We start from the raw sequence: 23,830 nt of genomic DNA on the forward strand, positions 1-23,830 counted from the left end.
CATCTCATCCTCTGTCGTCCCCTTCTCCTCCTGCCCTCAATCCCTCCCAGCATCAGAGTCTTTTCCAGTGAGTCAACTCTTCGCATGAGGTGGCCAAAGTACTGGAGTTTCAGCTTTAGCATCATTCCTTCCAAAGAAATCCCAGGGCTGATCTAAGAGTCTAAAATACTGGGATAAGATTGTTGATAAATGTGGACACTTACATATGGTTTCCTTTGTTTAAAAATATTTGCTGAATAGTGATATAGGCAGAATTTGAAGTGACTTTGACTTGAAATATTACATGCAAAATTTGGAGAGGCACAGATAACTTTATTACAGAGAAAACTCCTATATTAAGCTTTTTATCCTTTTCCCTTTTCTATTTTGAAAAGTATTTACTTAGTTTGAATAAACAGATTACAAATAAGAATAAACTACAATATGTGACCTGAATAGAAATGACTGGAACAAATACAACACAGAACTTGATTTCCTTGCACTAGTCGCAGAGCATGTAACAATTGAGAAAGCTTCAAAATCAATTATATTTCTTTGAAAAAGGAGTAACGGCAGTTCCTGATCTATCACAACTAATCAACTTAAATACAAGCTTCCGGACATGAATTTCATGAGTGAACCCACATGATCATTTTTTAAAACAAGGAAATTTTGACAAGTTGAAGTAAAGTAAAATGGTTCATGGCTTCTAAGCAACAGGTTTTGTTTTTTTAAAAAACAGAAGAAAATTCAGAGCAGCATTGTCACAGGATAAATTAATGCTATACTACCATATACAAAATTTTGCTAGAGCTGATTAATTACAATGCAACTTTTCAAATTAAAGCAAAACAAATCCAAAGATTAAAAAAATGATTCTGTCTAATCTGAAAGTGTACTGATTTCTGTAAGTCACAGAGCATGTGATGTAGGGCAACTGTCTATACTTTCCTTGGGATGTGTTTAAAAAAAAAGGGAGGTGCATCTAAAAGCAAAGAACTTACTGGAATTTGAGACTAAATTGACCATGCAAGTATGTCTCACCATATGACTGTTGCTGGTGCTTATCAGTGCCAACCAGACATTTCCTTGAGTCACTCTATGACAACTGTCCTTTTGGGATTCAAGTTCACAGTTAAGGCTGGGCTGTTAGGTTGAAAAAAGAGCACTGTTGTCATTTAAGCTTTTATACCTCCCTCAATTTCTTAACACCTGAATAAGTCCAAATACAGGATAGTTAATCATTTCTTTTTCTAGAAACAAATGAAGTCACTTGTCTTTCTTGTTAATTGATGTTTTTTCTGCTTTTTCTCCTGGGAATGATTTTTTTTACTTGAAACAGTGAACAGATGAACCTCAGTTTATATCTAAAAAATAAACTTGCCAAATGTTGCTGATACTAAAAACAGATTAGTTATTGTGGGAGAAGAAACAGATAATCTAGTTTAAACAGTGTATTAAACATTTTATAGCATATAAAATGTTTCTTAGCATTAAGTTTTTGTTATGATGCTACCCTAGGGAGAAACGTTAAGGAAAAAAACTTTCCCGATTTTCTTCAATGTAGTTAACAACAAACACCTCTTATAATGGTAATTAATATGAATTTGTTTTTTATGAAGTATTCTAATTTACCAAATTTCACATTTAGGTGGGGTGGGGAGAGAGGCTCTCTCTTCCTAACTTTCCAAATTCTTGAGCTATACTTTGCTTAACTACCATTCCCACCAAGAGTTTCAGACCATTGATAACCATGCTAGTCTATCAAGAACATTCTAAAATATTTTCTATAATAAAGATAAATAGAAAAGTTAATATACATATTGCTTTATTTTGCAATGTTTGCAACAAACCATGTAAAATTACATGCTTTGAACCAAAAGTATCCTCGGTTACACGAAACTGTTTTTTTAACACTGAGGATGGGTTATTCAAAAATACTAAAATGAAAGCATCAAAATAGATTATGTCTTTTTCTCCTCAAAGTATATCTTTAAAACTCAGAATTCAGAAATTACTTTGCTTGAGTTTCCCAGAGTTCTGCTCAGAAATTGCCTACTGTTTAGTATAAATGTTTAAAAAAAAAAAACAACTCTTCTGCAAATGACTAGAGCAGAAAAATTGTGATGTGGACAGCAGGTTGGAAAACCCAATTACTTAGCTTGTAAATGTATAACGTAGTTCTGGAGAACAGCTGTCTGTTAGTCTCGAGGTATCCTTTCTTCCTATTGCCAGTCCTTTGGCAAGGAATCAAGTCTTAATGACCTTTAAATTCTGAATGGGTGGTATTATAAGACGTCAAATAAACCACAAAAAACTCCTTCACTTAGACAAAAGTTCAGTATTTTTTGCCAGTGTTTGAATAGTAGATGCTAGATCGTGTTTCTAGGTTTTGTTTTACTAAATTAAAAAAAAAATGGTGCTTCTGCATTTGATTTCATTACTGGTTGGTTGAAAAATCATTGTAAGGCTCTTTATGGAAGGAACTTAGGCAAATCATTGTAATGCTCTTTATCGTCGCTGGAAAACTCCAGTGCCAGGTGCATGGGTTTGGCTGTAAGTTTTGAGGTTTTTGGACAACCCGGCTTTGATCCCTGGGTGGGGAAGATCCCCTGGAGAAGGAAATGGCAACCCACTCCAGTATTCTTGCCCGGAGAATCCCCATGGACAGAGGAGTCTGGCGGGCTACAGTCCATGGGGTTGTAACAGTTGGACTCGACTTGGTGACTAAACCACCACCACCAATGAGTCAGAGATCTTAGAAGTCTGATCCTACACCACGTGAAGCTCCTACAGGCATCTCTCCCTGTATCTTTGCTCCTTCCTGTCTCTGTTCCACACTTAGTAATGGGAGATAAGAACAGAAGAGAAAGCACGAAGTTGGCTAGATTGCTAATTCCCAACAAAGCATATTCTGGCTCACAGGGGAAATGATAAAGAAGACAATGAAAAGGGTCCAAATTCAGCACATTTTTTGGTCATTAGAATTCGAGGCATGTTCATGTCACTCCTAAACTAACACATTACTCCACAGAAAATATCATGAAATTACTTCAGATGCTGTGAACTTGCTTCCTTAAGCAATAATGAATAATTATTGTCTTTAAAAAAAACACTCAAAGTTTGGCTTCACTGTATCCTCAAATAGTTTGTTTTCTATTTTAATAGACTTGGAAGCCAAGTAATATTTTATACTTTATTTTGTCCTCTGACTATAATTTGACTTTCATGGCTTGGTGTCATATCCCACCATATTTATTTATCTTCCTTACAAGTAAATCAAGAGGTTTTTGCCATTTGGGGTATTTACCAAAGATGAGTCTCTTCAACTAGCCTTATAGTACGGAAACCTAGAGTTTTAACTGGGAATTTTGTACTAAAAAAGTTTAAAATTGAGTCAATCCCTGAAGGGGTTAGGCTATTTCTGTCTGAATCTGATGATTATAGAAGAAAACTGATTGGTTTTCTTTTTTAGGTTAATTCTCCGTACAACTGATGATCATTCCTAGTTTCTCATGTGAAGCCGTTTTCCTCTTTTCTGGCTGCGTCTGGATCCTGCTGCCCTGTCCCCTTCATCTAGCTTCATTGTCATGCTCTGTCTTGTTTCACAATACCCTTTCACATGGTGGAGACAAGTGTTCCATTCAGGAGACACACAAGCACCTAACCTGTGCCAAGAACAGAGGAGAGTTCGCTGTGATGCCAAATAGTGGGATGGTTGAGTCCCCAGGTCACAGGCAGGGGCTACGGAACCTGCCCAGGGCAGCATCTCTCTGGCATTTACTGCCCATAGGTATCCACGCAGGTGGCATGGAGGACCTTGACAGCCGTGTGCATTTCTCAGGAGTTCAGGAACTTCTAAAATATGAGCCAGGTCATGGCTTCCATACTGTGGGCGTCCTAGTTCTTCTTTCTTTATTTTTTTCCTAGTTCTTCTCGAAGGGTCCTTTGAGTCGCTGCTCTCTGACCCTTCTGGGTCACTTGTCACCTCAGCCTTTTTTCCACTCTCTCTTGCTTTATATCCATGAATCCTCAGACATGTCCAGGACTAGGAGAAGTTTCTGTCCTACCTCAGGGGCTACAGTGAGGATTCCTATCCCCTGTCTGAGAAGCCTCTCCCTGGTGATACCACTTGAGTTCCCAGGATACCGTTTGCTTCCCTTTGGGCTGGCTGCCCAGTTCTACTTTCTGACTGACACTATTTTTTGTCTCCTAGGGTGACACCTATGGAAATGAAGCAGAGAAATAAGATCCGGTCTTGTTTATCAAAGCCAGCTTTTGCCTCTCTCCTGAGGTAAAAATACAAAAGAAACCGTGGCACACAAAATGTTCAAAAATGTGTTTGTAATTGTTCTCCACACTTGTTTGCTTTTTTTTCTGTGCAAATCTTAACAATGTAAAATGGATACCCTACATTTAAGGAAGAGCTTGACTGTCCTATGTCTTTTTGTGCTTTTAGTCAGAACTCTGCATGTATTTTAAGAAAAGGCATTGAAGAACTCAGTCAGACCAGTTTTCTTTTCACACAGGTGAGATTAGAGAGGTCTGGTTGTCTTTGATCATAAGCGTGCACTGTCCTTTTAGGGTTTTATTTTCCCACCCTTGTTCCCATGTTATTTTCCGCCCTTTTTATTTTGTGGTTTCTTCTGCCTTACCTCTAGGTTAAAGTTTACAGCAGAAATTTTCCTTTCACAAACTTTTAATGAACTTCATAGAATATAAATAATGATTATTGATTATGGTTATCAGGACTTGAAAAGAATTTACTTTTCCATCCACAAATATTCTCTTATCACCACAGCTTTGATAGAGTGCTGGTCAAAATGCTTCCAGAAATAAATAACAGTCAGGTCTGGGCATGTTGAATTGTGTAAACACATACAAGCTTTTCAGCATTTTTGTCTGTTACGGATCTAAAATTCACATTTTTTTTTTCCTTATTTCCTTATATTACTGTACTGTCCTGTCAGCTTAAAAAATATTCACAGCCTAAAAGTTGAGAGTTATGCTTTATGTGGTGGGCATTTTTAGGACTTCAAGTCCAGGAGGCAGCATCTCAAGTAACCCTGAGAGAACTGCTTCAAGGAGGGAAAGCTAGGTTATATAGAAGTTTTGCAACAAAGAGCAGGTAGTCTGAATGTTAAAAGATTATTGCTAATTAAAGGAAAACCAGACATCTCAAGGAATTTAGTGCTTTTCTATGTATGGGAAGATGCAAGAGTCTGGGCCCACTGAAATCATTCCTTTGACATACACCTTAGCTATCTGGGGCTAATGTCCTGTGTTTTCACATCCTGAGTTCCCAGGGGCTCACCAGTTCACTGTCAGTGGTGGCTACAATCACTGATGACTAAGACAGTATTTACTGGTGTGGTAGGAAATATTCCATTTCTCAGTACCTTTCCGTGACTGGTTCTTAATCTTTAGAGGCTACCAGTTCCTTTAAAATCAGCCAACTCTGGAATGCTTTAGAAACATAAATATTTTTATGTCTAACTATGGGTGTGCCATGGCTGCTTGTAGTCAATCCATGGATGTGTGTCCGATTAGGACCATTGCAAAACTAGAAGAGTGATTAAAAAAATTTTTGTTTACCATGACCCATAGTAAGAAGTATATCTTGCCTTGGAACTTAGTGTTTGTACTAAGTTTATTTATAATAAAAAATAAACAATTTTTACCTCTCCTACTCCAGATACCCTATAATCTGTTCTATTCACTTTTTAAAAATGAGCTGATCTTGACTTGCAAAATTGACTTCATGAGCCACGAACGGTTGCAAACAGCAGGTTTGGAATGCTTCTCTAGAATCAAGGTACCCTTTTATCTCTAGCTTTAGGGAAGAAAGGTATTTCCTTTCTGAGAAAACCCAAAGGGGTTAAAGTATTTATGAAAGACTGCTCAGCAGATGTGTAAGTCTGCACACCTGTCCTTTGAATAGCATTCCTTGGAGGCAGGGCTATCCTTTGCCAGTAACCACTGGGAGAAGCTCTGCTGGGAAACCTGGCAGTGTTAACCTGTGGTTAACGTGCTAGGACTGGACAGCTTTCCTTAGTGTTGAAGTTAGGCGTAGTTTCAGCTTTGTTAGCTGAAACAAATGGGTTAGTAACTCCAGATAATAGTTACTTCACTTTTTTATAGCTTCTGTTTCTTTATCTTGTCAACTGAATTAAAAAAAATCACAACCTAAAAGTTGAGAATGTTTTACTTGGGAACCTTATTACCTTACTCTGGCTCAGCAGGTAAAGAATCCACCTGCAGTGCAGCAGACACAGGAGATGTGGGTTCGATCCCTGGGTCGGAAAGATCCCCTGGAGGAGGAAATGGCAACCCACTCCCGTATTCTTGCTTAAAAAAATCCATGGACAGAGGAGCCTGGTGGGCTACAGTCTATGGGGTCACAAAGAGTTGGACACGACTAAGCGATAGAGCAGAGCACAAACATTAAGGACTGGAGCCTGAGATGGCAGCCTGTCAGATAGCGCTGAGGAATTCTTCCAAAGAGGCAAGGGAGGAGCCAGGACACAGAGTAGCTTTTACTGAAAACGACAAACAGACATGTTGTCAAACATTAAAAGATGACTGCTAAGCACAAAAACAGACATCTCAAGTTATTGGTTTCCATGCGTTTCTATAGATAGGAAGATGCAGGAGTCTGGGTTTATTGAAATTATTCTTTTTGTTATGCACCATAACTGTCTAGGGCGCCAAGACCAGTATTCTGTTTTTCTCCATTGTGAATTTCCCTCTGGGGCAGCTGTAGTGGCTGACGGCTTGCTGGCCTCAGCATCCTTTGTTTACTGAAATAGCAGGTCACCTTTTTTGTCGACAGTCTAAATTGACTAGTAGAATTTACTTTTCTTTCCAGGCTTTCGTAGGAGTACCAAGAGCAGATATGTAATATGATTATTATAATGTAATATAACCCACTGTAATATAATACAATGTCATGTATAATTATTATAGATAAGGGTGATACTTATTGAGCCCCAACTATGTGTGAGACATGGTACTATCAACTGGAAAAAAAAAAAAGAAAAAACACACAACTAAAAGTTGAGCATTATGTTTTATTTGGGGTGTTACTGAGGACTTAAGCTGGGGATACAGCCTCTCAGATAGCTCTGAGGGACTGTTCCAAAGAGGTATAAGAGAAGCCAGGATTTATAGGAGTTTTTGCAAAAACAACAAACCAACATCAGGGAGTCAAACATCAGAAGATTAGTGCTAATTAAACCAGACAGACATCTCAAGATAATGAATTCAGCCCTTTTCTATGTGTGGGAAGATGCAAGAGACTGGATTATTGAAGTTACTCCTTGGATATGCACCATAGCTATCTGGGGCCAGTATCCTGTTTTTGTTTTTCTTCCTCAATTCCCGATAGAGTGCAGTTGGAGTTCAGATGGAGTAGCTGAAGCCTTGAAGGCTTCAACATCCTTTGTTTACTGAAATGGCAGGCCACATTCTTTGCCCACAGTGTTGAACAATTATTTCATTTAGAAATTTAAAATCAAAAGACCTGACACTTTTCCCAGAGCAGATCCCAAGCTTAGAGATCAACCCTGATACAGATAATGACCTTTTGAAATTGGCTGGGATCCCCCTCTCCAGGCTGCTAACACTTGTCACAACTGAATCTGACATACACACTCTTCTCAGGTAGGAAGGGATGGTCTCTCAACTCTTTGCCTAGTTTGAATATGGTGTCAGTTCTCAGTTCAGCTCTGGAGATCTTGAGCTCCTCTGACTTGCCCAGGTTAGTAGTTCCTGAGAAGCAAAACCAGGATAAAGCTGAAGCTAATTCATCCTTATTTGTGCATGCGTGCATGCTCAGTCGCTTCAGTTGTGTCGGACTCTTGTGACCCCTGTGGACTGTAACCCACCAGGCTTCTCTGTCCATGAGATTCTCCAGGCAAGAATACTGGAGTGGATTGCCATGCCCTCCTCCGGAGGATCTTCCCAACCCAGGGATCCAACCCATGCCTCCTGCACTTGAAGGTGGACGCTTTTCCACTGAGCCATTGGGGAAGCCCTCGTTCCTATTCTAGTGCTTCTTATTTCCATTTGTCATGTGGCCTCTGAAAACCCAGGGGCACTCTGGTCTCTGCCTGCAGTTTATTTAGGAAGAACAAAACTGGTAAAGGCGGAAAGAAGGGACCATTAAAAAAACAGAGATGCCTCATGAAGCATTCTTGTCTGAGAGAGTACCCGAGTATAGCAGCGGGGTAGAGAAGCAATAAGACACCCATCATTCTTGAGTATATTTTAATTTAATGACATCAGGAGAGAGTTCAGTTCTAGTTACCTCTAGCTTTTAGTGTATTTTAATTTTCACTGCTGACAACAGCTTTATATATATGGTATCTTTTCTTTGGGGAGTGGGTCAGCATTTATACTTTTATTTTCCCTCCTTTGTTCTTTTGTTTCTTCCTGTAGATGGCTGTCTTTGGGGTTCACTTGTATTTAAATTCTGTGTCCCCTCCCCCAAGCTGTTACATAATTTTGGTTTTACTACCTGGAAAGCATTTCCATTCTGGGTGTGTAGTTCCATTGCCCATCCTATTCTATGTAACATTTAAATAGTGTTTAAGATGGTTTTGAAAGAATCTTAAAAATAATTATATGCTCATTTTATAGTCAATATAATGATAGGAATGACATACTACAGTTTTTTACAGTTGTGATTTTAAAAACCTGCAAATATTATACACATTTGGGAAAGTCATTCTTCATCCTTATCTTCCAGGTATCATCAGTTTCACCCTTTTCTGTGTGCAGCTAATTTTAAAAATACTGCTTCCTTCTATGGTAGCGATAAGTTTGATTTGCCCTATGGGATGAAAGCATCAGGTCAGTAATATTACTCTTACCCTGCCCTAATACTGTGACTGGTGTTTGATGTGAACCATATGTTTGTATATAATTTTAAGGTCTTTTAATCTTTTTGTTTCATAGTGATTCCTAAGGATGTGATTTTTGAGATTGGGTGAAAGGAATTATATTTTAGTATGTAAATCCCCATTCCTTTTGAGTCAGTGTAGAATAAAAGAATGAAGAAAGGTAGATTTTTGTTGTTGTTGTTGAGAAACTGTTTTTCCTGCTTTTGTTTTACCACCGTAATTCGTGAGTTCGATGCCTTACTTTATTCCAGTTGAGAATTAAGAAGACAATTCTGTGGATTAACTTCCTCCTGTCTCCCATTTTGCCTCTTTACCTAGGAGTTTTATGTCATCAGCAAGCTCTAGGTCCTTGGTCAGTCTTTTAATTTAATCAAAGGATATTTTGTTTTTGCTAAATTTAGAGAGAATTGCTCCATCCACTAATGATGAAACAATTTTCCCTCTGCTTACTGACCACTGCTTTGCTTTACATTCTAGATTTTTGAGAAATCCTGAAAGCCTTTTAGGTGACAAGTCTATAGTTTCCTGAGTTAGATTTTCCTTATTCAGCTGATCCTGTGTGTATTTAGAATACATTGTAGAGAGTTCGATAAGTTTAAACTTGCAGAATATTGAGTTCTATATCAATATCATTTTCTGAATCATCTGATATGGTAATTTTTGGTTATGATTGTTTTCAGATTAAGCATATTATTTTTCTGAGATTTTTGCAAAGTGTCCTTAGAGTGTTTATATTTTAGGTGCCCTTGTTAAGTAGTGCTGACTAGTTGCAGTTATATCATGAATTTTCACCAGGGAATAAATCATAGGTAATCATACCAGTTTGAAGTGGATTTGGGGGAGGGCAGAGGATAAAGTGGTTTACCATGTACCTAAGAAGTCATGATTGCTTTTATTCCTAACAGTCCACTTGTTTTCTAGCCACACACTTTCGACTGGCTCTTTGGAAACTGCCGAATTGTGATATCTTTGATGAGTTTGACAAGTGAGTTTGTTTTCTTGCTTCTGTTTTACTTTTAGCTTTAGCTAAATTTTAGTACAAAATATGTACTTCAGTGTAACATATATTCACTCAGGAAGATTCCATAGCTTTTGTGCATAACTAAAATGCCTAGGAGTTATTTCTGTGGCACTTGAAGTAACAAACTACAAATATAATTTAGACACTGCATAATTGTTGGCTCAAAATTGCAGACAGTCTTGATTACACACCACGCTAGTGCCAAGTCAGGACATTTTTAACCCACAGTCATCTTTTCTAAGTTGTTGTTACTGAAGAATTAATTCACACTCCCTGTTGATCAGCTCACAGCCTCCCTCCATGGTCCCCATACCTTCCCATACATACTCTAAATTGCTCAATCATGAGAATCTTTTCTGTTTCACTTGAATATTGGATTTCAGAAACAGCTCTCTTCCTTTTATTCAGAATTATATTTGAGGGAAGTTAATGGTGTGCTTAGACACACATTTTCTGGCAACAAAAGGCAGTTTAGTTTTTGGAAAATTCGGGGGTTCAGTTACCTCTTAGGAACTGAGTTGCCTAAGACAGACTTCTTAGCAAGTCAACTTATTTTACAGAGATGGGCTTATTTCCCTCAGTTTTAAACTGAATTTTGGAATTTAGCTGGTTGTCCAGTGGGATGAAAAGGGTGACCTGCAGATGTGAGACCTCTATTGAAAAGGAAAATGGGCAGAATTCCCTTCTTATCCAGGAGAATAGAGGCACTTTTTGATACATACAGAACTTATGGTAGTGGACAAAAGTGTGAAATTGGAGATAGTTCGCAAGACAGCACTGGAGGAGCAGTGCCAGATTTTGTCTGAATTTATCTCATTTTTCTCTGTCAGGGACCCAGATTCAGTTCAGTTCAGTTCAGTCGCTCAGTCGTGTCCGACTCTTTGCGACCCCATGAATCGCAGCACGCCAGGCCTCCCTGTCCATCACCAACTCCCAGAGTTCACTCAGACTCACGTCCATCGAGTCAGTGATGCCATCCAGCCATCTCATCCTCTGTCGTCCCCTTCTCCTCTTGTCCCCAATCCCTCCCAGCATCAGGGTCTTTTCCAGTGAGTCAACTCTTCGCATGAGGTGGCCAAAGTACTGGAGTTTCAGCTTCAGCATCATTCCATCCAAAGAAATCCCAGGGCTGATCTCCTTCAGAATGGACTGGTTGGATCTCCTTGCAGTCCAAGGGACTCTCAAGAGTCTTCTCCAACACCACAGTTCAAAAGCATCAATTATTCAGCGCTCAGCTTTCTTCACAGTCCAACTCTCACATCCATACATGACCACAGGAAAAACCATAGCCTTGACCAGATAGACCTTTGTTGACAAAGTAATGTCTCTGCTTTGTTGAGGTGTAATTTATGTAATAATGTTGATTCATTTCAGATTATACTTTTTTATAATTTAAAACTATTCTATCAACCTAATCACTTTCAATTTTTATTGCATATCCACAGCAGCCATATATATTCTTTCCTGACATTTATATAACTCTTATCTGTATTGTTTTATGACGACTTTTGGCATGTGTGCTTTTTATCAGTTCTCTCCAATTTTTACAACCACTCAGCAGAGTATGCTTGATGATTTTCATTTTTAAAATCGAGAGACTGAGGCTAGGCAAATCCATGTTGTTTGTTATAGTTGGTGAATGTCAGAGCCAAGATGTGAACCTGGATGGGTCTATCCAGGGCTGGATGTTTAAGAGTGATAGTGGTTATGTCTTAAATAATTGTAGCAAGTATCTGCAAATCTTTGAAAAACTCTTTGTCCCTGTAAATGTGAGATACTGTCAGGATTGTAGATGGTACATGACTGGAGGTTTTGTTCTGGCCTGGTTTCTGTCTCAGAACTGTTGTTTAGTTGCTCAGTCATGTCCGACTCTTTGTGACCCCATGGACTGCAGCATGCCAGGCTTCCCAGTCCTTCACTAGCTCCCGAAGTTTGCTCGAACTCATGTTTATTGAGTTGGGGATGGTATCTAACCATCTCATCCTCTGACGCCCTCTTCTCCTTTTGTCTTCAATCTTTTCCAGCATCAGGGTCTTTTTCAATGAGTTGGCTCTTCTCATCAGGTGGCCAAAGTATTGGTGCTTCAACTTCAGCATCAGTCCTTCCAGTGAATATTCAGGACTGATTTCCTTTAGGATTGACTGGTTTGATCTCCTTACTTTCCAAGGGACTCTCAAAAGTCTTCTCCAACACCACAGTCTGAAAGCACCAATTCTTTGGTGCTCAGCCTTCTTTATGGTCCAACTCTCACATCTATACATGACCACTGGAAAAACCATAGCTTTGACTAGACGGACCTTTGTTGGCAACGTGATGCCTCTGCTCTTTAATACATTGTCTAGGTTTGTCATAGCTTAAAACTATCTATGCTTTATTTAGTTGCTTTCAGAGCCACTCTCTACACAAGTGTTCATCATCTGTACTTAGCTCAGCCAGGCTACTTCCTCTCTTCTTGCTGACTTGATCTGGCTCTTCCCCACACTTCCTCTTTTCTCACAGGGAGTGCCCCCCACACCCACCATCAATTCACATCAGGTTCTTAGTGTCACCAGCACTGGCAGGGAGGCGAGTGTGGGTGGTGATAAAGGATTGCAAATCATGCTGATGGTACAAGGGTTCTTGGATCTGAACTTGTTAAGAGATGGAAGTCACATCAGTGTACAGACAGAAACCATTCAGGTGTGGAGTGAATGGCGAATATCCATTCGCCATTTGGGGCCTCCCAGAGCGAGCACAGTGATGCACTGGACACTCAGCACTGCTCAATTGCTTGTTTGACACGTCCAAAGTTGGTCCCTAGAGATGTCAGAAAAAGTGTTTTGAAAGTAAATAAGAATATACTTGTGACAAAATTATCTTCATTTACATATTGACTTTTAGGAGGAGCTCACATGTAATAATAAATTTGACCTACGTTCTAAGTATGGGCTTCCCTTGTAGCTCAGTTGGTAAAGAATCTGCCTGCAGTGCAGGAGACCCGGGTTCAATCCCTGGGTTGGGAAGATTCCCCTGGAGAAGGAAATGGCAACCCACTCCAGTATCCTTGCCTGGAAAATCTCATGGACAGAGGAGCCTGGTGGGCTGCAGTCCATGGGGTCGCAAAGAGTTGGGCACGACTGAGCGACTAACACTTACTTACTTACATTCTAAGTACGTCCTTCTACATTTGTCTGAAACCCACAGTACAACCCAAAGATCATAGCAGGCCTCAGCCCATGCCCAAGTTTATATTTTAAGTAAACTCCAGCAAAGCAGAATACACTAAACTGCCAACTGCTGCCTCAGAGTCCCCTTAGTCTGTCCCCCGAGTGACCTTTATATGGTTCTCATTTCTCCTCTTTGCCTGGGAAAATGCTCTAGAAGAAAGAGGTCTGAGAACAGTCGGGCTTCTCAGGCTGAGGACCTGGACCCCCTCTTAGTTGAGGAGTCCTCCCGGAGCCTGCTCTGTGGATCTGGGAGCTGTGGCCCACGTGCATTAGGAGGGGTCTGTGGGTGCACTCTTTGTAGGATTCTGTGAGTCAGAGAGGAGAGGGGCTCAGGTGGAGAGAGGCAAGAACCTCCTTTTCAAGTCCCTTCCCCCTTTGGCTTTTCTATTCACCCTCTGTCCTCTTTGTCCTCCCAGAAAGCTTCAGATATTTTTTCATTGTTTCAGATCTGAATTCTTTACTTACCCATGTAGCAATCACGATCTCTTAGTTGGGGTAGATTTCTGTTTTGTTTTTTTGGCTGCTCTACCTGGCTTGCAGGATTTTAGTTCCCCAGGGAGGGATTGAACGTTCACCCTCTGCAGTGCAAGCACTGTTCTAGGGACATCCTGGGATAGATTACACTGTGAATGAAGAAACTCCAAATATTAGTTCCATTTATAAGATACAAATTTTCCTCTTTCTGACAATTGTCATATAAATGAAGTTTGCATATAAGCATTCTCAGACCAGCTCAGTGACCAAGGCTTCTCTATTGTGACTGTTATTCCTCCCTATGGTCCATTCTGATGGTTGGACTTTGACCAGTCGTATGTCACATTCTAGCAGTAGAGGGGACAAAGGAGGAAGGGCATGCCCCTAGCCATTGAGACTTGCTTCCTTCTTTAAGGCTATTCCCCAAAAATTACATACAACCCATTATTACATCCAGTGATGTGCTGGAGCCAGTTGGTACCAACTTGTGAGAGCTGCTGCTCTTCCCAACTCTGTGTTCAGTGCCATCAAGGTAGAAGATTGAAGTTAGCCATGGTGGGAATGTATACCATTGAAAATGGCAATGCTACGAACCAAGGCTCCCCATCATCTCCCTGTCTCCCAAGGGGGACTAATTGTTAAAAAAAAAAAAAAAAAAAAGCTTGCTAGCAGCCACCAATTATATCCCACTGGCTAGAGGTATAATCACAGGGCCACACCTCACTGGGAGGTGGACTGGAAAGTGTAGCCTCTATTCTAGGTGGCTATGTGCCCGCCTAATGAAACATAATTATTGAGTGGCAAGTAACAGTCTTTGTCAGTGTTGTCTACCATCTTCTGTTTCTGTGCCTGGAAATATTCAAGATTCTAAAGTCAGTTATGTAACACTATACCAACCTAGCTCACTTGAAGCAGCCAATTGTGGTTTGTCTCTTGGAGATGAAAGCTGTTGAAAAATGTTGGTGTTGCAGATCATTCGGAGGTGGAGTTTCTTCCAGAGGTCTTTTTTATGCCATCTTTGTAGGTAACGTGAGTAAAGTAACTCAGTGAGGCAGATCAGCCTTTTTCTAAAGTTAGTACCATGAAGAACTTGGGCCAGAATTAGAGGGGAGGGAACAGGAGTGTGTGTTTGGCCATAACTCTGTGTGGAAGAGCCTTGGAGTTGTAACAATTCCACGCTTGTTCTTTGTTCTACCTCCATGCTTCCCTAACCTCTTTGCCCCGACCACCAACACTGCTCCCCACCAACCCGTTCTGTTTCAGAGTTTTTGGTCACTTAGCAAAAATTGTGATAATTGGCCTCTCCTCTTATAATTACTTCTGTTATATTTTTGTTATATGAAAAGTATTCATTTTAGAAAAAATGTTCATTCTAGAAAATTGTCTTTCTCTGTGATTTTGTGACAGTTCTCAGTTTTTTCCTGTGAAAAGATGAGAACACACAATAGGCCATTTGCATCCCCCATTCTTGTTTTATTTGTTTATCTCTTTGGTATGTGGTTTTTTTAATTGAAATATAATTGCTTTACAGTGTTGTGTTTCTGCTACACAATATTGTGAATCAGCTATATGTATACATATATCCCCTTCCTCTTGAGTCTCCCTCCCACCCTCTCCCCTATTCTGCCTCTCTAGGTCATCACAGGGCACCAAGCTGAGCTCCCTGTGTTATGCAGCAGCTTCCCACTAGCTGTCAGTTTATACATAGTACTGTATATATGTCAACACTATCTGTCAATCTGTCCCACCCCCACCCCCTTGCTGTGTCCACAAATTCATTCTTTACGTCTGCATGTCTGTTCCTGCCCTGCAAGTGTGTTCATCAGTACCATTTTTCTAGAATCCATATATATGTGTTAATATATGATGTTTGATTTTCTCTTTCTGACTTAATTCACTCTGTATGACAGACTCAAGGTTCATCCACATCACTTCCACTGACTTAACTTCATTCCTTTTTATAGCTGAGTAATATTCCATTGTGTGTGTGTGTGTGTGTGTGTGTATATATATATATATATACACTGCATCTTCTTTATTCATCATCTGTTGATGGACATCTAGGCTGCTTCCATGTCTTGGCTATTGTAAATAGTGCTGTAATGAACACTGGGGGTACATGTGTCATTTTGAGTTGTGGTATTCTTAGGGTATATGCCCAGTAGTGGGATTGCTGGGTTCTATGTTTAGTTTTTCAGGGAGCCTCAATACTGTTCTCCACAGTGGCTGTACCAATTTGCATTCCCACCAACAGTGTAAAAGGGTTCCCTTTTCTTCACACCCTCTCCAGCATTTATTGTTTGTAAATTTTTTTGATGATGGTCTTTCTGGCCAGTGTGAGGTGATACCATAGTGTATTTTTGATTTGCATTTCTCTGATAATTAGTGATGTTGAGTATCTCTTCATTTGCCTCTTGGCTATCTGTATATCGTATTTGGAGAGATATCTATTTAGATCTTCCACCCATTTTTGATTGGATTGCTTGGTTTTTGATATTGAGCTCCATAAGCTGTTTGTATATTTTGGAGATTAATTCTTTGTTGCTTCATTTGCAAATATTTCTCCCATTCTCATGGGCTTCCCAGGTGGCACTGGTGGTAAAGAATCCATGCCTTCTAATGCAGGAGATACAAGAGAAGTGGGTTTGATCCCTGGATCCAGAAGATTCCCCTGGAGAAGGAAATGGCAACCCCTCCAGTATTCTTGCCTGAGAAATCCCAGGGACAGAGGAGCCTGCTGGGCTACAGTCCATGAGGCTTCAAAGAGTCAGACATGATTGAGCAACTACGCCTGCACACACTCCCGTTCTGAGGGTTATCTCCTCATCTTGTTAATGCTGCAAAAGCTTTTAAGTTTAATCAGGTCCCATTTTTTAATGTTTGTTTTTATTTCCATTACTCTAGGAAGTTGGAGAAGGCAATGGCACCCCACTCCAGTACTCTTGCCTGGAAAATCCCATGGATGGAGGAGCCTGGTAGGCTGCAGTCCATGGGGTCGCTAAGAGTCGGACACGACTGAGCGACTTCACTTTCACTTTTTACTTTCATGCATTGGAGAAGGAAATGGCAACCCACTCCTGTGTTCTTGCCTGGAGAATCCCAGGGATGGGGGAGCCTGGTGGGCTGCCGTCTATGGGGTCGCACAGAGTCGGACACGACTGAAGTGACTTAGCTGACTCTGGGAAGTGCGTCAAAAAGGATCTTGTTGCAGTTTATGTCAGAGTGTTCTGCCTATGTTTTTCTCTAAGAGTTTTATAGTTTCCAGCCTTATATATAGATATTTAATCAATTTTGAGTTTATTTTTGTGTATGGTGTTAGTATTCTAATTTCACTCCTACATGTAGCTGTCCAGTTTTCTCAGCATCACTCAGTGAAGAGACAGTCTTTTCTCCATTGTATATTCTTTCCTCCTTTGTCATAGATTAAGTGACCATAGGTGTGGGTTTATCACTGGGCTTTTTATTCTGTACCTATTTCATAGGTCTGTATTTCTGTTGTGTATGTGTGTGAGTACCATACTCTTTTGATTACTATAGCTTTTTCATATAGTCTGAAGTCAGGGAGCCTGATACCTCCAGCTCTGTTTTTCTTTCTCAAGATTACTTTGGTTATTTGGGGTCTTTTGTGTTTCCATACAAATTGTAAATTTTTTTGTTCTAATACCATGATGAATACTATGGTAATTTGTTATGGATTGCATTGAATCTGTGGATTGTTTTGGGTGGTGTATTCATTTTCACTATATTGATTCTTCCAATCCAAGAATATGATATATTTTCCCATCTGTGTCCTCTTTGATTTCTTTCATCAGTGTTTTATAGTTTGCTGAATATGGGTCTTTTGCTTTCTTAGGTATATTTATTCCTTGATATTTTATTCTTTTTGTTGTGATGGTAAATGGATTCTTTTCTTAATTTCTGTTTCTGATCTTTCATTGTTAGCATATAAGAATGCAAGAGATTTCTGTGCATTAATTTTGTGTCCTGTAACTTTACCAAATTCATTGATTAAATCTAGTAGGGTTTCTGATGGAATCTTTAGGATTTTCTATGTATGGTAATGTGTCACTGCAAACAGTGAGAGTTTTACTTTCTCTTTTCCAATTTGTATTTCTTTTTCTTCTCTGATTGCCACAGTGAGGACTTCCAAAACTGTGTTGAATAGGAGTGGAGAGAGTAAACATGCTTGTCCTGTCCCTGATCTTAGAGGAAATGCTCTCAGTTTTTCACCATTAAGAATGATGCTTGCTGTGGGTTTGTCACAGCAAACAGAGTGTGTGTGCTAAGTTGCTTCAGTCATGTCCAACTCTTTGTGACCCTGTGGACTGTGGCCCACCAGGCTCCTCATGGGCCACATGGGGATTCTCCAGGCAAGAATACTGGAGTGGATTGCCATGCCCTCCTCCAGGGTATTTTCCCCACCTAGGGATTGAACCCAGGTCTCCTGGTCTCCTGCATCGCAGGCAGATTCTTTACCACCAGCACCACCTGGGAAGCCCTGGCCTTGTCATATGTTGCCTTTATTATGTTGCCTTTATTATATAGATTCCCTATATGCCCATTTTCTGGAGATTGTTTTTAAAATCAGAAATGGGTGTTGAATTTTGTCAAAAGCTTTTTCTGTATCTATTGAGATGATCATATAATTTTTATTCTTTAATTTGTTAATATGGTGTATTATGATTTTGGGTATTTGATTTTGTGTATTTTGAAGAATCCTTGCATTACTGTGATAAATCCCACTTGATCATAGTGTATGATCATTTAAATGTGTTGCTGGATTTTGTTTGCTGGTATTTTGTTGAGGATTTTTGCATCTTTGTTCATTAGTGATATTGGTCTATAATTTTCTTTTTTGTGATAGTTTTGTCTGGTTTAGGTATCAGGGTAGTGGTCTCACAGAACAAATTTGGGAATGTTCTTCCCTCTGCAATTTTTGGGGAAAGTTTTAGAAGGATAGGTTTTAGCTCTTCTTGAAATATTTGATAGAATTCACTTGTGAAGCCATCTGGTTCTGGACTTTTGTTTGTTGGAAGATTTTTCATTCGTTTCAATTGCATTACTTGCGATTGGTCTGTTTATATTTTCTAGTTCTTCCTGGTTCAGCCTTGGAAGGTTGTCCCTTTCTAAGAATCTGTCCATTTCTTCCAGTTTGTCCATTTTATAGGCATATGGTTGCTTGAGGTAGTCTCTTGTGATACTTTGTATTTCTGCAGTGTCAGTTGTGATTTCACCTTTTTCATTTCTAATTTTATTGAGTCCTCTCCCTTTTTTTCTTGAGTCTTGGCTAAGGTTTATCAATTTTTTTTCGTAAGAACCAACTCTTAACTTTTATTGATGCTGTTGTTTTCTTCATTTCTACTTCATTTATTTCTGCTATGATCTTTATGATTTCATTGCTTTTAATTGACTTTGGGTTTTCTTTGCTCTTTCTCTAGTCACTTTAGGTGTAAGATTAGATTGTTTATGTGAGAGTTTTCTTGTTTCTTGAGGATTGAATTGCTGTAAATTAGAACTGTTTTTGCTGTGTCCCATAGGTTTTTGGTCATTGTTTTTGTTGCCATTTATTTCTATGTACTTTTATTTCCTCTTTAATTTCTGTAGTTATCACTTGGTTATTTAGCGGTGCATTATTTAGCCTCCATGTTTTTGTGTTTTTTATAGTTTTGTTCCTTTGATTAATTTATAATCTCATAGCATTGTGGTCAGAAAAGATGCTTGATACTGTTTCAGTTTTATTAAATCTTCTGAGACTTGATTTGTGACCCAAGATGTAGTCTATCCTGGAGAATGTTCCATGGCAGTAGTGTAAGTTCCATGGCACTAGTGTAAGAAGTGTATTCACCGATTTCAGGTGGAATGTCCAAAATTATCAATTAAATCTATCTAGTCTGTTCAGGAAATGGCACCCCACTCCAGTACTCTTGACTGGAAAATCCCATGGATGGAGGAGCCTAGAAGGCTGCAGTCCATGGGGTCACTGAGGGTTGGATATGACTGAGCGACTTCACTTTCACTTTTTACTTTTTTGCATTGGAGAAGGAAATGGCAACCCATTCCAGTGTTCTTGCCTGGAGAATCCCAGGGACGGGGAGCCTGGTGGGCTGCCGTCTATGGGGTCTCACAGAGTCGGACACGACTGAAGTGACTTAGTAGCAGTCTATTGAGTCACTTAAAGCTTGTATTTCCTTATTTATTTTGTATATATGATCTGTCTGTTGGTGTAAGGGTGGTGCTAAAGTCCCTCACTATTATTGTGTTAACTGTTGATGTCTCCTTTTATGCTTATTAGCTTAGCATTTGCCATGTGTATTGAGGTGCTCCTATGTTGGGTGCATAAATATTTGTAATTGTTATATCTTCTTCTTGGTTCGATCCTTGAGGTATGTGTATCCTTGAGGTATGTGTTTTTAATGGAAGGTTAGTAATCTTGGGCTTTTCCCTTTATATTCTTTCTGGGTTTCTCCTGAGCAGTGGTCCAGCAGGTTGGGATGGGGTGAAAGTTGAGGCTGCTGAACCATTCCGAGAATCCCAGTTACCCAGCTCCCTGTCCCTGTTCAGTTGTGTGGACTGGGTCTGTGCTGTGCTCAGTCGCTTCAGTCCTGTCTGACTCTTTGCAACCCCGTGGACTGGAGCCTGCCAGGCTCCTCCATCCATGGGGATTCTCCAGGCAAAAATACTGAAGTGGGTTGCCATGCCTTCTTCCAGGGGATCTTTCCCACCCAGGGATTGAACCTGTGTCTCTTGCATCTCCTGCATTGGCAAGTGGGTTCTTACCACCTGGGAAGCCTGTGGACTGGGAGCCAGACCCCAAAGCATGGTAGAGTCACAGAGTGGGTCAGAGGCAGGAAGGATGGAGATCACTAGTCCAGTTCCCTCATATGAAGATGAGAGGACTGAGGTCCATTAGAGGTTAGGAGGTCTCTAGAGTTGCACTCCTCTCTATTTCCTCCCTCTGCATTTTAACAAGCAGAGCAAAAACAGAAGACTCCACAATTAGTGTCTTAGATTGAGCGTCATCTAAAGAGGTAAGGGAAAGAAAACACTGTAACTGAATTCCATTTGAAACATTCTTTAGAATTTCCAGGGCTGTAAGCAATCCCCCACCATTATTTAATGTGGCTTCTGTCTTTATCCTTAACCCCAAACCATTAAAAAAAATATATTTAAGACTGCATTGGGTCTTAGTTGCAGCTTGTGAGGTCTTCTTGCATCATGCAGGATCTGTTGTTGTAGTGCACAAGTTCTCTGGTTGCAGTTCACAGGGCTTCAGAGATTGTGGGCTTAGTAATTACAGTATTCAGGCTTAGTTGCTCCATGGCATGTGGGATCTTAGTTCCTTGATCAGGGAATTGAACCTGGTCCCCTGCATTTCAAGGCAGATTCTTAACCACTGGACCACCAGGGAAGTCCTGACCTCAAACCATTTTTAATACTTTCATAGGGTTAAACTAAAACATCTCTATGTTATATATATATAATCGCAAGGGATTTGATTGAGATCATACCTGAATGGTCTAGTGGTTTTCTCTTCAATTTAAGTCTGAATTTTGCAATAAAGAGTTCATGATCTGAGCCACAGTCAGCTCCCGGTCTTGTTTTTGCTGACTGTAAGGAGCTTCTCCGTATTTGGCTGCAAAGAATATAATCAATCTGATTTTGGTATTGACCATTTGGTAATGTTCACGTGTAGAATAGTCTCTTGTATTGTTGGAAGAGGGTGTTTGCTGTGACCAGTGCGTTATGCAGGAAGTGAAGAAGAACTAAAGAGCCTCTTGATAAAAGTGAAAGAGGAGAGTGACAAAACTAGCTTAAAATTCAACATTCAGAAAATGAAGATCATGGCCTCTGGTCCCATCATTTCATGGTAAATAAATCGGGAAACAATGGAAACAGTGAGAGACTTTTTTTTGGGCTCCAAAATCACTGCAGATGGTGACTGCAGCCATGAAATTAAAAGATGCTTGTTCCTTGGAAGAAAAGCTATGACCAACCTAGACAGCATATTAAAAAGCAGAGATATTACTTTGCTGACAAAAGTCCATCTAGTCAAAGCTATGGTCTTTCCATTAGTCATGTGTGGATGTGAGAGTTGGACTATAAAGAAAGCTGAGTGCTGAAGAATTGATGCTTTTGAACTGTGGTGTTGGAGAAGATTCTTGAGAGTCCCTTGGACTGCAAGGAGATCCAACCAGTCCATCCTAAAGGAAATCAGTCCTTAATATTCATTGGAAGGACTGATGCTGAAGCTGAAACTCCAATACTTTGGCCACCTGATGCAAAGAACTGATTTATTGGAAAAGACCCTGATGCTGGGAAAGACTGAAGGCAGGAGGAAAAGGGGATGACAGAGGATGAGATGATCGGATGTCATCACTGACCTGATGGACACGAGTTTGAGCAATGTCCGGGAGTTGGTGATGGACAGGGAGGCCTGGTGTGCTGCAGTCCATGGTATCACAAAGAGCTGGACACAACTGAGCAACTGAACTGATGTTGCATGTGTAAATTAATTGAAATAGAACTATATTCAAGTTTTTTCCTCTTAAAGATAAATGATCTGGATAGAATCTTCTCTGAATAGATACTACTGAAAAAGTTTTCTCAACTGTCATTCTGAAGATCATGCACAGAAAATATATCAGTTGGCCTTCTCTGTAATTTCACCTCCAGCCAGAGAATCCTAAATGTGGGAAAGAAAAACAAAGAAATATGTTGAGAAACCATTTTTTTTCCTTTAAGGTGAAATTTACATAAGATAAATGAACCATTTTAAAGAGAACAGTTCAGTGGCATTTAGTACAGTCACAATATTATGCAGCCACCACCTCTAGCTAGTTCCAAAAAGACAAACCATTTTAAAACAATTATTAGAGTAACCTTTTGTGTTTGCTTTGATTTTTCATGTTCCTCCTTTTATGGGAATACTCAAACTAGCTGTCTGACTAGAACTTCGGCAGCAGAGAGGTGATGATAAGGACAGAAAAGGATAGGTTAAGAAACAGTTTGTTTTATTCTTTTGTGAGGGAGTGGGGAGGGCAGGTGGTGGGCATGGTCCATCTAAAACAGGAGACAGCATAGTGAAAAATTGCTAGAGCCAGCAGGTCAGTTGTAACTTTCCTGTGATCTTGGGCAAATTTCTGAATTTCTGAACCTTGGTTTCTTATAAAAGAGGAGGCAGAACTGCATATGCACATTATACCAGGGTCAGTTTTGCTAGTTAATCGTTAAGTGAGGGTGACCATTATGCAATAGTTAAGTCAGTGTAGCCGCTGGAAGAAACTGGGTGAAGGGTACGCAGGACTTCTCAGTACTATTTTTGCAACTTCCTGTGAGTCTAGAATTATTTCGAAATAGAAAGCTTAAATTGAAAACATATGACCACCTGAAACTTGTACATGAATGTTCATAGCAGCACCATTCATAATAGCCCCAGAGTGGAAACAGTCGAAATGTCCAGCCTCTGCTGAATGGATGAATTAAATGTACATCCACATGATGGAATATAATTCAGTCATAACAAGCAGTGTAGTACTGATTCATGCTCTAGCATGAAGGAACCTTGAAAACATTTTGCTCAGTTCAGTGAAGGAGATCAGTCACAAAAGATCACATATTTGTATGACTGCATTTACTGTACATGACTACCATTTCCAGGTGGTGCACTGGTAAAGAGTCTGCCTGCCAATACAGGAGATGCAAAGAGATGAGGGTTTGATCCCTGGGTTGGGAAGATCCCCTGAATAGGAAATGGCAACCCATTCCAGTATTCTTGCCTGGAAAATTCCATGGACAGAGGAGCCTGACAGGCTACAGTCCATGGGGTTGCAAAGAGTTGGACACAACTGAGCTCAAGACATGTCAACATGTCTACTGTACAGGAAATGGGCAGAATAAGCAAATCAATTGTAGATAGAAAGTAGATTAGTTGAGCCACTGACAAGGGTGAGTGACCCCTACCGGCTATGGGGTGTCTTTGTAGGGAGGTGAAAATGTTCTGGGTTGGATAATGGTGATTGTGGCACAGCTTTGTTAATATGCTAAAAACCTGCTGAATTTTATTATTTAAAAAGGTGAGTTTTGTGGCATGTGAATTATATTTCAATTAAAAAAAGTTTTAAAAAGGGGAGATGGTTGAGATATCCTCTAGATTCCTTTCCAGCTGCTTTGTTCAGAGGGCACAGTGATGCCCCAATTAGAACAAATGTTTAGGAATAACACACTCTAGTTCTCTTGCCATATTTGCC

General features: G+C 39.9%; 1 protein-coding gene across 7 annotated transcripts in view; it reads left to right on the forward strand.

Annotated features, from left to right (window-relative positions):
* ST3GAL6 (ST3 beta-galactoside alpha-2,3-sialyltransferase 6) overlaps nucleotides 1-23,830 on the forward strand; it is an 87,720-nt gene that overhangs the window by 42,897 nt on the left and 20,993 nt on the right. For 6 of the 7 annotated variants that reach the window (XR_003513700.1, XR_003513721.1, XR_003513739.1 and 3 more), the window contains 3 exons: nucleotides 4,196-4,273; nucleotides 8,729-8,832; nucleotides 9,804-9,867. Coding sequence is in view for 1 of the 7 variants with exons in the window: in XM_027557094.1 (XP_027412895.1) it covers nucleotides 4,196-4,273; nucleotides 8,729-8,832; nucleotides 9,804-9,867 (246 nt within the window). In the remaining 6 variants the exon portion in view is untranslated. Of the gene's footprint in view, nucleotides 1-4,195; nucleotides 4,274-4,438; nucleotides 4,509-8,728; nucleotides 8,833-9,803; nucleotides 9,868-23,830 lie in introns of those variants that run through there. The other variant, XR_003513745.1, reaches the window with a different exon arrangement.

The sequence above is a fragment of the Bos indicus x Bos taurus genome, chromosome 1 (genome assembly GCF_003369695.1).
Source record: "Bos indicus x Bos taurus breed Angus x Brahman F1 hybrid chromosome 1, Bos_hybrid_MaternalHap_v2.0, whole genome shotgun sequence".
Taxonomy (NCBI): domain Eukaryota; kingdom Metazoa; phylum Chordata; class Mammalia; order Artiodactyla; family Bovidae; genus Bos; species Bos indicus x Bos taurus.